The sequence below is a fragment of the Schistocerca serialis genome, chromosome 1 (genome assembly GCF_023864345.2).
Source record: "Schistocerca serialis cubense isolate TAMUIC-IGC-003099 chromosome 1, iqSchSeri2.2, whole genome shotgun sequence".
Taxonomy (NCBI): domain Eukaryota; kingdom Metazoa; phylum Arthropoda; class Insecta; order Orthoptera; family Acrididae; genus Schistocerca; species Schistocerca serialis.
In genome coordinates, this window is record NC_064638.1 from 1,145,378,763 (window position 1) to 1,145,393,926 (window position 15,164).

The following is a 15,164-nucleotide window of genomic DNA, read 5'->3' on the forward strand; positions in this document are numbered from 1 at the left end:
TATATGTCGAAAAAATGTTCTCCCATATAACAATTTCATGCGTAGGCTGCTCGAAAAGGAAAAGTCGCCTTCACTGGGTTTCGAAAAAAAAAATGGAAATTTGTGGTAAGTCCTACGTGACCAAACTGCTGAGGTCATCGGTCCCTAAGCTTACACCTACTTAACCTAACTTAAACTAACACAAAAGACAACACACACCCATGTCCGAGGGAGGACTCGAACCTCCGACGGGAGCAGCCGCGCGAACCGTGACAAGGCGCCTAAGACCGCATGGGCTTCGAACTCGCGACCTTCAGTCGTTAATCTGAAGCTCTACCAACTGACCTACCACGTTTCCTACAATCCGTAGTTCTGGTCTTACTTTTAATTACCGTTTACGGATGTTCTACTGGACGACAGCACACAGCACAAACTAAATCGGTGTTTTGGTTGGTACTCTATCGACCACAACGTTTGGTACCGATCTGAGTGTCTGAAATCTGGAGGTTTAGTGATAAGTACCAAACAACAAATTCTGAGTTTTAGGCTTTGATATTACGGCCGACTCTTGGATATTTTTTGAACGTAACATGGTCAACATAAATGGCAGTGATTGGTGTGTATGAATAGTTAGTGCAAATGCCGCAGTGGTTTAGGTTTGATGTCCAACTTGAATACGATGCACGCTACTGTAGCTGTAAGGAGATGAACACGCCTAGAGTGACGAACTGTCAAACTAGGCTACAACAACAACAGGTATACATTTATTCAGTTTAATTCATTCATTTTCTCCGGTTTCGTTTGCGCATCGAGCACTGGAAGAGTGATCGTTTCATTGGCTCTATGAGCTTTGTAATTTTGTCTTCCCAACCACTACGGTGACCACACATAGAAGGCTGTAGAATATTCGTAAATTACTAAGGTAATACTGGATCTTGAAACTTGGTAAGTTTTCGCCGGATAGATGGCGCCCGTCTTCAGGCGTCTGCCAGACGAGGTTTGCTCAAAAATTACTTGCTCAAAAATTACTTGCCCTTGAGTCAAAATTAGCAAAATGCAAAAAAAGCACAAGTGACCATTGTTACGTGCATTCTGTACATATGTTGTCCACACGTTCTTCAGCTGTCTTGTACGAAAGTGACGTTCCAGAATTGCTTCCGGTTCTGTCACCTTCCATAGATGTATCGGTAAGCAAGTAAATTTAAAACTTGTTAGAGGCCGTTACTTAGTTTAGGACGTATGTCAATTGAATACTTTTGCTGATGTAAACCCCTTGAAACGGTAAAAATTAGTTAAAAATGATGTGGAGCAGAAGCGTAAAAAAATGAGTAGATAAAAATAATGTAGGGCTTAAGCGTTAAGGCAATTCAGCAATTAAACACAGTCACCGATAGATCATCGGTCGCTTGTAGTGATGACAACTGCAACTTCCAGGAAGGAAGGAAGAGTGGGTTTAACGTCCCGTCGACGTCGAGGTCTGTAGAGACGGAGCACAAGCTCGGATTGTGTCGAGGATGGGGAGGGAAACGGGACGTGCTCTTTCAAAGGAACCATCGCGGCATTTGTTTGCAGCTACTTTAGGGAAATCACGAAAAACCTAAATCTGGGTGGCTGTACGGGGGTTTGAACCATCGTCCTCCCGAATGCGAGTCCAGAGTTCTAAAAAGACTGCGCCACCTCACTCGGTGCAAGTGCCAGGCCTTAGGAAATTTTGTACAGTAAATTGATTCCCTACCTTGTGAAGAACAGATCATGAGAATATCCACAGAGCAAAACACGCTCATTTGTAAATTATATGCTAATTTGACCAATGAGTAAAACACTGAGCCAGTCCTTCAACATTTGAACAATTTATGAAAGAGTTAAAGCATGAAATCACAGTGTCAGTTCACATGGTTTTTGATATTTTGTTTTATGTAGGAGGCAGGAAACTCGAAAACTGTGTTACAAAAGCAGCATGAACAGTAAACGAAATTTCTGTACTAAACTAAATGTAGCTGAATACAAAATGATTTTGACATCTCCGTTGCGCCAAAGTCCATTTTCTTGTGCCTTAGCATACGTTTGTGCTCAAAGAAAGGCAGCCTAACGTATAGCGCAATCCTGTTTTCTCCTGTGTTAATAAGGAACACAAAGAACGAACGGGTGAGCATTGTCATAACGTGTAACATATACTGTGAAAAGAATGACACTTTTTTTGCATTCATGTCAAGGAAACAGATTCGCGTATTTCCGCTTTAATCGTAGATATGTACCTGTTCACATTGACTTCGGTTTCCAGTCTCTCTCCTTTTCTATTGCGCACACACACACACACACACACACACACACACACACACACAGTCATACCTCACACAGATAAAGAAAGTTTGTTTACATGGCGTGAAATTTCTAATACCGCGCAATTGCAATACACGGTGTTTCCAGTCTATCGAAGCTGTTGAGGACAAGTGACGACCGAAAAGCGACTGTCGCAGCTGCAGACACCGGAACGTGGGTATCGATTATCGCTGCCGTTCCTCTCGATAGCGTAGCTATTATCGACGCCTGTTATTTTGTACAACCCTACCCATGGTTCGCTGTGGATAGTGGCCATGTTGAATCGGGTCTGTTGCAGTGTGTTATGAAGTGTGTGACTTGTCGGTATTTTTTGTTCGTATAAACATTGATTTTGGAGCTTATGTTTCCCGTGGCCCGACTTTTAAGTGTCATGGATTATGGTTTTCCTTGTGTTTATTGGTGTAGATGACGGTTTGAGGAGTACAACTCCTCAAATCTCACTGTGTTCGGGAGGTGGCCCGTTTTCGACAGCCTAACATGGCTGATAATTTAAGTCAAAAATCGCCAAAGGCAGGTGAGAAAACAAAAGTTAACAGCGTGTTGACACGTATCAACAGTGACGTCGATAAAAATCTAACCACATCAGCAGCATCTCCTGTCACAACACCGAGTCAGAGAAAGAAAACACCAGCGTTTCAAATAACGAGTGTCACAGTTTTGCCTAGTATAAGTGCAGACGGAGGCGAAGATTCAGCTGACGATTTGGATGAATCTCACACGGATGACACGTCCGACGTCGTAGATAATTCCAGAATCACTGACATAGAAAACGAAACTCCAAGTTTTTCGGAAGACACCTTTTCCAAAGAAGACGTATTTTTCAACGCCACTGCAGCATCTTTGGGATCGGCTCCTGTTATTCCTACAAGTTCACAATACGGACTTGCTATTGTCGCTAACGAAGCCGGCAGTGCAACTTCTAATAACGGTAGTGTACCAGCATCTAACGCCGCTGCTAATACAACAGGTGACGTAAAGGCAGGTGCCACTGATTCCACAATTGCTGTCAGCAATTCCAATAGTGTAAACAAGCAAGAAACAGAAATGAGGGACGTCCACGCTCCAGCTAGTAGGAACGAACGTTTTAAGGTGGTTAAAATTGAAAGCACTGTACCCTTTAAGAGGGGCAGGTGGATGTGTATGGATTATTTGGACCATACGATGTCGCAGAATCAACAAAATTCGCAACAGGCTATCATAAACGTTGTTAAAAATGTGGATGGTGAAACAAATACCAGCTCTGTAAAGTATGGAACTGATAGTGGAGTTGTGATTACAGATGGTCTCATTGTTCGCAGCATAGACAGTCAAGGTATAACAAACCAGGATTCTTCGAAATCTGTATTTGTTAACGAGCAGCAGCAGCCGCCACCAGCTGGTTATATGACACAACAAGGAACTACTGGGAACTTTACACCAGGCCAGAGTGTAAACATCTCTCTTTCTCCTGGACAAACACTGCAACAGCCGTATGTGGCAACAAGTCAGCAAAATAACACACTTATTACACAGGTTCCACAGCAAAATTTGCAGCAACAACAGCCACAGCAACAGCCACCGATGTTGCAGCATCAGATGTCAGTGATAGCTCAACAACAGCTACAACAACAGCATCCAGCACAGGTACCAGCCCAGAATGTTCCCATGCATCACACCCAGAGCATGTCACAGGTCCCTATGCAGCATAATGTAATACCTGGTCAACATCAACAGTCTGCTCAGCACCAGAGTTTACCTCCACAACAGTTTCAACAGGTAATGTCTACTGCCAATTCCCAATATATTCATCAGCAGCAGAACTTGCCAGCAGGACAACAGGTGCACCAGCCTCCAAATATAACTGCAAATCAGCAAATGTACCATCAGTCCCTGCCACCAGCCTCTTCGCAGCAGCAGATTTCACAAGCAGCATACATACCACCACCTACACAACCAGTGCAGCAGCAACAGCAGGTTCCTACTGGCTTGATAACTGTTCAACAAGGTCTTCCACAACAGATAATAGTTCAGCAACAACCACCACAACAACAGCAGCAGCAGCAAATGCAAGCCACTTATTATACCCCACCACCACAAGGTGTGTCTGCTCAGGCCACTCAGCAAGGAGTAATCACAATGGGCCAAGTTCAGCAAGGAGTTAATGTTGTTTCACAGCCTCCGTCAGTTGTGTCACAGCCAAGTATCATCCAGACTTCAGCTGCCAGTCAGACGAAAGTGCCAGTTCAAGGTCAGCAACAGCCACAAACCATTCCTTTATCTCAGCCGTCTGCTACACAGCAAGTATCAAACAGTGTTCCAATGTCTGCTCCAGTGATTTCACAGAAGGCACATCTTCCACCGATTCAGATAGTGAATTCACAAATCCCACCATCACAGGATCAAGTACAACAGCATATTCCTGTCTCACCGCAGCCTCAGCTGCAGCCACAACAGCAAATACCATTACAGCCACAAGTACCAGTGCAACAGCAACAGATGGCACCTAATCAGCAACATATTCCTCAGATCCACCAGCAGCAAATTATTAATCAGCAAATAACTCCACAGCAACAGCCACCAGTACACAGCTCAAATTTGCAACCTGTGCAGCAACAAGTGCATAGCATACAGCAGCCGCAACAACAGCAGCCGCCTCAGCAACCAACGTCACAACAGCAGCAGCCACTGCCTCAGCAACCACCTCCACCACAGCAGCAGCAGGGACAGCAGCCAGCCAGTGTTATGGGGCAGCAGCCTATGATTCCTGTGCAAACATCTGTTCCTATGTCCACTATTACTGGACCAGCACAGCAGATGTATTCAAATAGTGCTACACCAGTGCAATCGTATGCAAATCCACAACCTGTCACTGTCACAACTGCTAGGACTCCAGTTAATCCAGTGCTGCAACATCAAGTCTCTGCAAGTGGTGTTGGTGCAACAAATATAAGTGTGGCTTCAAATTTACCAAATGTGGTGGATCCAAACTCAGGTACAGTGATTGGTATTGTCAGTAATCCTGCTGAAAACCAAATTTCCCAGCCAGAAATTAATGCTGCCAAAACTGAGTCCCATGAGATTGGAAAAAATGCCGAGGAGAAGCAGACTGCCATTGCCCCAGTTGAGGACCAAGAAAGGTAAGCTCCTTTTATTTTTCTATTCTGCTGCTGTTTCTTCTGCCGTTGCTTGTTAGTTTGTGCTAAGTTTTGTTTTTTATGAGAATGAAAATAGCATTTGAGATTAGGCATAAGTGCTTAAGACCTGTTTTGTGATCACATCCATATAATTTCTATATTTCTAAAGTTTGTATCTTACATTGAATGATCTTATTTTCTGGATGAAGATGTTTGTCATGTTGGCCTAAACAGAAACATTTTACTGTGTCAGTCATGGGACTGACCTCATAAATTCCAACACATTCTGGAGAAGATTAATGCAGATGGTTTTTGTTTGTTAGAGATTTAAACAGTGCTGTGACTATTCATGCTACTGTAATATTATTGACTGTGACACAAATAGGGCCTACTGTAGCAGATATAAGTTGCTTAGGAATATTGCCATTGTACTGTGAAAATTATCTACTATGTTGTATGTGTATACAATTTTCTTTGTTACACACCATCATTGAACCTAAATTTTTACTGTAGTGTAAACACTGATTCTTTTTGGATGAATCAGCATTTATCCCTTCATTTCTCTTCCCTCTTTATGATGTAAGAGGCTACAAATTGCCCAGTAGGCTTTCACATATTAGTGATGTTCGTCTATCTTATGTTTCATGGAATCCTGTGTATTGACAACCATTTTCATTCAAATTTATCTTGTGTGTATGGGATGCTATGCTGTGCACACCTGTGGTTAATGTAACAGTCTAAAATTTTAACTGTTAATTGTACAGTTTATTTGTGGCATCCTGAAGTCATGCAGCAGTTGCAGAAATTTTATATACAGTCTAGTCAGTATTTCTATCGTTGGCTTAAAGTACGCATTGACTCACAGGAGCCTGTCATTAAACCACCCCTGAATGTGGCAAAAGGTTTATAGTTCTGTTACTTTCATATTGGCCTAGGTAGTTTCCATGCTATGAATTTTGTCCACAAAGCCAAAGAGAACACACAGTTCAAATTTTGCATAAAGTAATAAAAACGTACATTGTTATCAAAACAAATTATGTAAGAGTGTGTCAACTGAATTTCTTCATCATTACAAAAATAGAAAAATTCTTCAAGAAAACAAGCTGTTGCTAAAATAATTATCCAGTAAGGAAAAGAAAAAAGTGTTGACAGGCTGTTTTTTTTATGGTGCAATGTCTCATGATTTTTGTCACTCCAATATATGATTGTAAATATTTTTGTCTCAGTAGCTGTAGCAATCATTGAGTGAGAGTGGCACAATTTCAAACTCTTTGAAACTTCTGTTGAAGAAGTGTACAGTGCTCAGTAGAACAAAAGTGGATGGCAATTTCATTACTATGCTATAAAAGGCTGAGTAGTGTTTAACTCTATAAATTGAGTGTGAATAATAGAACTTTGATTGACAAAATAAGATTCAGAACTGGCAATTGAAAGAAAACAGCCCTCGGTCACTATTTTTAACGAGGGCTGTTTTCTTTGAATTGTAACTATTCACGGTCTCTGAACATGCAGCCATGTAAATAATAATAATTCAAAACTGGGCTGACAGTAAAAAGTGATCACAGGTTGCAAGCAATAAAAACTTCTTAACCAGAAGTGTGATAGTCCTATTCAGAAATGAAGTACGCAGGCACAGGAAATCATTTCAGGGTAAAGTATACATGTAGGTTTTGTTCATAATGTAGAAACAGAAATAACATCTCACATATAAATAACTTACTGTAATTATGAATGATGATAGAAAGTTGTCTAAATACTATGCAGCATAGATTGATAGACTTAAAAGTGCTTACTGGTTACTAGGTTTCAAACCCCGAATTCTTTTTAATACTGGAGTCTTTTTTTCAGTTGCAGCAGTGTTCAAATCCTTGTCCAATCATCCAGAATTAACTTCCCGTAAAGTTTTAAATCTCATATAAATGTGATTGCAGTGGTGGTTTCTTGTAAAACTTATAACTGGTTTCCTTTATCATTATTCTATCTGTGTGTGAACTCTGTTTTTGACTACCTCATCAGTAGTGAGGTGTTAAGCTCCAATGTTACTTTGATCCAAAATTCCTTTTGCTAGAAAAAGATATAATGGTTTGGAGGCCCTGGAACTTTAACAAGGTTCAAGGGAGACAGGACAGGGCAAGTGGAAAACCAACCCACCTGGCCAGTATTTCAAAATTCTGAAAGTTAATGATTGTGAACTTTTGTATTAGGTATGTGTATACATATATTCTTGTATCACTTCTGACCTAGTATATAGATAGTAGATATTTACTACCTTTATTCACTTGCATTTTCACTCAACTTACTTTCTTCACATGAATGTTACACATGTGTATTCCATTTGTCATCTACCATATGCACCCAGTGCCTTACCTTTTTCTGCAATTCAGAATATCAAAAATTTTGTTGCTTTTCTTCAGTTTCATTAATTCCTGCAAAACAAGTGATTCTGGATTGTTGTTAATGGTCCATGATCAACGTGTTTTGCAAGTCACCATTGATGACAATGTTATCATAATTTTCAGGTTTTAAATCTCTTCAGAAGGGTTTAAATATTCTATTAAAGGCAGTGTTCTAGGACAGAGTTGTACATAAAAGATTTAGGTCCTCAAAGTTTGCTTGCATCAGCTAAGAGAGATCCCTAGATAGCTTTTTCGAAAAGTTTTAAGCGCATTTTCTTCCCTGTCCTTGTCCATTCCAAGCTTGTACTCTGTCATATTTTAAAGCATCTTCAGTGATCACTGTATCAATATGGTTTCTGTTATAAATTTGTTTGCCAAGATTAGTTTGTCATATTTTTTTGTTTCCCCACATCATTTCTGATGTTCTTCTACACAAAGGTGTTTTAGTACCCCATATTTCACTGACATGGAATGTATTTTTGTTTTCTTGACGTATAGATCCTCTTAGTCTGTGTCTCGTTATTACTTTACTATGGTACTGTGGTGGCTGATTGTGGGTGGATATGTTGCCTGGTTTATGTGATACTGATTTTATAATAATACCTAGATGAGTTTCTATTTATCTACTATATGTTTTGTTGGTTTAAATAACATTTTAGTGAAGCCAGACCTTGTGATGGAGGAGGTAGCACTGTTAATGTAGTTTATTAAATAAATGTTTTTAAATAAAAATTGTTTGCTGCCTTGACTGCAATTTTCCTGTTCTTGTTAAAGTTTGATAACTGGCTCCAGTTGCTACCTGCAACTATCTTCAGACCTGTAAACAAATTGAGGAAAAGAAGCCTAAGAAAATTTTGTACAAGTAAGTTGTAAAGGTGAGCAAAGAATGTAATGGGGAAACAATCCTAATACTAAAAGTGATCAATTGGCAGACCCCTTTAACAAAGCAGTACAAAGTATGGTAATGCTAATAAGATAACATACCATTCAAAATGTAAAAAAGAAGCTATGAATATGCATTGGAAAGCATCATTAACTGTAGTCATCCAATGTCTTGCATTCATAAATGCCAAGGTAATGACAGTATGTATTTAAAACAATATAGGTAATAAAGGTATGAAGTTAAAATTACAAGGCAGGGATGCTGTATTAAGATTTCTGTTATAAAATTCTTTCAGCGAGTCTACAACCTGGCTTGATCACGGTGATGTTTTTAAACTACATACTGTCATTGTTTTGGTATTTACAAATGTACGACATCGAGTGGCTACAGCTAATGACACTTTCCAGTGCATATTCACAACCTTTTTTTATGTTGTGAATTGTGTGTTATGTTAAGAGCTTGAACATATTTTCTTTTACACTGTTACATGGATTTGTTAAATGTTCACCCTTCTTATTAGAATTGGCTCCCCATTATAATTTTTGGTCACCTTTTATAAAGTTTTTTTATATCTTACTTGATTGTTCAAAATTTTGTTAGTCTGGTTTTCCTCCATTTGTTTAGAGATCTGAAGATGGTTGTAGATAGTTACCAAAACTAGCTACTATACTGTGTGTCAGGAAAATTGTGATGTAGGCATTAAAAGTTTTTTTTACATTAAAAAATTTTATTTAATAAATAATGTTTGGTCCCTAATATTTGTCTGGTCATTTATTGGTGTACCATCGACTGGGGGGAGGGAGGGGGGTCTCATATTCATTCGTCTTCGAGTATTGTTTTTGTCTTCTTTTTGTAAAAAAAATTAAGTGTTAGGTGTTATACTGCTTTGTGCTACATTGTTTTATTCCTTTTGCTGCTAGCTATAGAATGCAACTACAGAAGTATCTTTTTATGTTTGCTCTAATTGCACCGTTGATAAAAACATTTATGAATATTAACCACAGATGAAAATACTCACTCTTTTCCAAAAGAATTTGTTTTTATATTTTGAAAGGATCATGATGTGTATGTGATGGAGGGGGAGGGGTTACTGAAAATTCGTGACAGTTGCTATTGGAGCAAATGAAGTGTAGATTCTAAAAAAGAGTCATCTACAGTTATATTCTTTGTTGTGCCACTTTCTTTTCTCATACTCTAGGGTTTTTGCTCTGAGCAAATATCTGAGAAGTCACTGTGATATATAACAAAATGCAAATTTCAGAGCTGCCCACTTACAAAAATGTGTATCATTATTTAAAAACATGTTGACGGTACAGGAGACCCTAATCTCATTAATCTTCCTTTGTGCCTGTCTGCAAGAGAGAAATAATCCTGAATGACAACTTTACAGAGCTAGATGTGATGAATTTAAAAGTTTCATGTAGCTCTACTAAGTCATCCTACAGTTTTTCAACAGGTCTGTAGTTGCTGCACTGTTAGTCATAAAATGTGTACCACTTGAATTCGGATACTTTCATTTCAGTTTTCAAATAATTTATATGTGTCATTTTTTCCATTTTCTGTCATTCCTTGGTTGCTTCAGATGTCTTTGCAACTAAATGAAAGGCAGTTTGTTTTTCACAAAAACATTCATTCAGTTCAAAAATGGAACATACCTCCATAATTTATATACTTTAGAAAATCTGAAGGTGGCAAGCAGCACTGATATTTGGAATGTTTTGACTTCTTTATGCTGCTGAATGATCATCAGATATGTAGGAACTGCTAGAGAAGTAGCTACCATAGGAGGAAGATCACCATAAGCTATGCCGAGACACTCTGTTACTTACTATTGCCTCATCCGGAACAGATATTTCGTATTAGTAGTGACATTTGCTTTGGCATGGGCACCATTCACAGCTATTTAATTGTGAATAGTAGTATAACATTAAGAGTTTCAGTTTTAATTGGCAGTAAAAAGCAGTGTTCTTGTGAGGCCAAATTAGTAGTTTTATTTCTTAACACCCTCTCTTTACCTACTGGTACATCACATAGGTGTTACATGTCACTCATCTATATAGAATAGGTTACACAGATCTCTGAAGCTAGTAGTATCATTTTTTACCAGTTCTAGTACCTTTTACATATTTCAAGTCTGTACAGCAATAAGTTTTTAATACATTCTTACATTTTAGTGTAGTCCCTGACAATGATTAATTCCACTACATTTCAAAATATATATTGCTATTAATTTGTTTAGAATCTTACATCGCATCCCCATACATCTACCCTTCATGAAATTTTTGACCAGTAATAAAAATTAGTTATTGGTGGAACACGGTTTTTAAAGGCACGCTAAAGGCCAAAAATTAATTCCAAGCTGATTTTGCCTGCTTTTTTAGGGCTCAGAGTGCAGTACAACATTCTGTCGCAGGCTTCTGACAGGTGTAAAGTAAGAAACTAAGAATTTCTGCAGTCTAAAGCCAATTAAAACATTGCTACTAACCATACGTACAACTTCTACAAATTGTCTTATTACAATACTGTGAAAAGGATAGTTGCTACTCACCATATAGCGGAGATGCTGAGTCGCAAATGGGTACAACAAGAAGATTGTCGGAAAGTGAGCTTTTGGTCAACAAGTCCTACGTCAAAAATACACACACACACACTGGAAAACACAACTCTCACACGCGTGATCACACTGAGTGAGTTGTGTTTGCATGAGAAATGTGAGTGGTCTAATGGTCTAATTTCTCAATTTTCAATTAAGCCCTTGTTGGCCAAAATCTCACTTTCTGATAGTTATTTTTTTTGTGCCTATCTGTGACTCAGCACCTTCGCTATATGGTAAGTAGCAACTATCCTTTTCAATATTGTTACAGTCTATCGTGGATTTAAAATTGTCTTATCGTGTAGACTGTGTTTTGGGAACTTCTTGCACATAAGGAGTCAGGTAAGAATGTTCATTTTAAACATGTCTATTCATATGACATGTAGATAGCAGATATTCATCAGTAGCCTATTTATTGATTGAGTCATGTAAATACTAACAAGCAAGTATAAGTACGTGAACAGCAACTGTTGTTGTTGTTGTTGTTGTTGTTGTTGTTGTTATGCCTGCACCAAGCCTCTTCATCTCCAAAAAACTATTGCAACTTTCATCCATTTACTGTATTCTTGCCTCGGCTTCCCCTCTACAACCTGAAACCACACACATACACTTCCCTCCATCCCCATATTGCCCTTTCCTTGATGCCTTAATGTGTGTGCTATCAACTGATCGATTCCTTCTTTTGGTCAAGTTGTGCCATGAATTTGTTTTATCCCCTGTTCTATTCTGTACCGCCTCATTAGTTACCCAGTCTACCCATGTAATCTTCAGCTTTCTCCTGAATCACATTTCAGAACTTCTGGTCTCTTCTATCGTGTGATGTGGCACAGTGGTAAGCACACCGTCAGGATGATGGTTAAAACCCGTGTTCGGCCATCCTGGTTTAGGTTTTCTGTGACTTCCCTAAATCATTTCAGGCAAATACTGAGATGGTTCCTTTGAAAGGGTAAGGCCAACTTCTTTCCCCATCCTTACCTAAACCGATGGGACCAATGGCCTTGCTGTTTTGTCTCCTCCCCTGAATCAGCTGACCAACCAAGTGATCTTCTTGTCTGCACTGTTTATGGTCCACATTTCACTTGCATACAAGGCTACACTCCAAAAAAATTACATTTACATTCGATGTTACAAAATGTCTTTCTTTCAGAAAGGCATTTCCTGCTCTTGCCAGTGCTCCCCCCCCCCCCCCCCCCTCCCTCCCTCAGTTATTTTGCTGCACAAATTACAAAAATAATCTACCATTTATAGGCTCTCATTTCTTAATCTAATACCCTTAGCATTGCCTGATTTAACTATACTACATTCCATTATCCTTCTTATACTTTTGTTGATATTCATGTTACTACCTCTTTTTCAAGTCGCTATCCGTTTTGTTCAACTGATCTTGGAAGCCCTTTGCCATCTCTCACTGAAGTACAGTCTCATTTGCATACCTCAAAGGTTTTATTTCCGTTCCCTGAACTTGAATTTGCTCTCCAAATTTTTCTTTTGTTTCTTTCATAGCTTACTTAATGTGCAAATAGAATAATGTGGGGGACAGGCTACGATGCTCTCTCACTTCCTTTCATGTCCTTTGCTAAGTACAACAGACAAAGCAGCAGCTCTACTACACAATTTTAAAGTTTTCATAATAGCCCATGCAAACACAAGTTACATTTAAAGACAGTTATAATTATTAACACAGCATATTAAATTAGTTTATTACAGCTCATCAGATTTCTTTAAGGTGTCCCTTCACTAGTTCCATATTGTTGATAGTCCTCCATTATGGGATCCATAAAGTGGAAGGCTATATGGATGCTGCTACAGGTGGAACAAACTCACCTATGTTGTATCTCATTTTGACTAAGCCTGTAAGGCAGTATTGACTTCTGTACGGCTACTCCCCAATTCACATTTCATTGTTTGGCAGACTATTTCTCAGCTCTTCACTCTCGAATAGGATGTAGAAAAAACGAACATCCAAATATTTCAATACGGTCATGTCTGTGTGTGTGGGTGGGAGTCAACAAAACATTTTAGCATTTGGAGGAGAAAGTTGATGACTGCAATTTCATGAAAGAATTTGTTTTAATGGTTCACACTCCAACTTCCTTATCATATCCTTGACACTCTCTCCTGTTTCACAATAATACAAAATGAATTTCCCTTCTGTGAACTGTTTTGGACTCCTCTGTTATTTCTATCTGGTAAGGATCCTGCAGCAAGTAGCAATACTCCTTAATAGAATGGACAAGTGTTGTGTAGGCAGTCTGTTTAGTAGGTTTGTTGTGTCTTCTGAGCATTCTGTCAATGAAAGATAATCTATATCTTTGCTTTGGTTCCTCTTTGAAAAAAACATTTTCAGTGTGATCGTTCCAGTGTAAGTGCTTTGTAATTATAATCTCTAGGAATTTACTTGAAACTACAACCTTTCAACATGGTCTTTAAGTATGTCTGCTAACATTTGTGAGATTCTCATTATGGTATACCATGTTAATCACACACATTCATTGCTGGTAAGATTTTTCCACTGCCAAATCACCAGCTGGATTCGTTAATGTTCGTTGGAATACAGAGGATGGGAAAAATAATGGGAATTCTAGAAACACAACTCATTACCATGCCTAATATGGTATAGGAAACCTGTTGGCACTCAAAACATATTCCAATTATCTCAGAATGGATAAATACAGGTCATGTATGGTTTTTAAGGGAGTCGTATACCATTCTTCTTGCAAAATAGTGGCAATTTCAGTTAACAATGATGGAGGTGTATGGTGACCACTTGCCCTTCTCTTCAAAGTAGGCCACAAAGGCTTGATTTGAGATCAGCTAGCTAGTGGAGATGTGAAAATCCAGTCCTGTGCTCACAAAACCAATCCTGGACTAGGAGAGCTGTGTGAACGGCGGCCCTGTCACCATGGAACACAACTTCACTGTTGGGGAACAAACATTTGCACCGTGGAATGGACCTGATCAGAAAAAAGGGTCACATAATCACTGGCAGCAATGCAACCTTACAGGGTAACCATTGAGCCCACAGAATACTACTATATGGCTGCCCAAATCATCACCGAACCCTGGCCACATTTCCGTTGTGGGACATAAACTTAGTCAGAATTTGGAAACAGTGTGAAACAAGATGCATCTGACCAGATGCTTTTCTTCCATTGCTCCATAGTCCAGGTTTTATGGCTTTGGCACTACGTTTTCCTGTTACGGGCTTTTGTGTCGCTGATGAGTAGCATGGGAATTTCACCTCACTCAGCAATTGCCTGCTTATGGAGCTCCTCTCGCATTTCGGTACTGGCCAGGTTCGTGATTGTGACATTCAGTTCGGAGTGGCTTTGGAGCTGTCGTCATGTTATTTTTTGTCACAAGCTTCTTCGATGACCATACGTCACAATCACTCAACACACACTTTCGTCCACGTTGTGATGCAGAGGACGATGTTTCAAAGCTTTTTCCTGTATGTGGTATAAGTCTTTGATATGGCACGTCTTGAGAGCCCAGAACACTTCGGCTCCTTTGGCCTCATGTCGGAATTCCCTTAGTTCCAAAATAATGCTTTCACATCTACACAAAACAATCTACTGACAATGACTGACACTTACAATGTATTGAGGAAATTACAGAAGTGCTGTTCGTGGTGAAGTACTGCAATCTGCAGCTTCGGCTAGCATCTGCATTTATATTCAAACATGCATTTCTTGCAGTGTTTCTATATTTTTGTCAAACCCCTCTAAATGCACTGTATATTTTCAGGTATTTTGCATTGGCAGGTTTTCAGCAAGTTGTTAAGGTGTTTCTGAGAATGATGGTTCATCCTACATTTTACATAAGTAACTACTCATGTGTATCTTGTGTTTGTGTTTAAT

At 39.1% G+C, this 15,164-nt stretch overlaps 1 protein-coding gene across 2 annotated transcripts in view; it reads left to right on the plus strand.

Annotated features, from left to right (window-relative positions):
* Nucleotides 1–2,580: 2,580 nt before the first annotated feature.
* Nucleotides 2,581–15,164, plus strand: part of LOC126417694 (uncharacterized) — a 540,342-nt gene continuing 527,758 nt past the window's right edge. For both annotated transcript variants that reach the window (XM_050085139.1, XM_050085140.1), the window contains exon 1: nucleotides 2,581–5,435. In XM_050085139.1, the coding sequence (XP_049941096.1) occupies nucleotides 2,797–5,435 (2,639 nt within the window). In that variant the 5' untranslated portion in view covers nucleotides 2,581–2,796. The remainder of the gene's footprint in view (nucleotides 5,436–15,164) is intronic.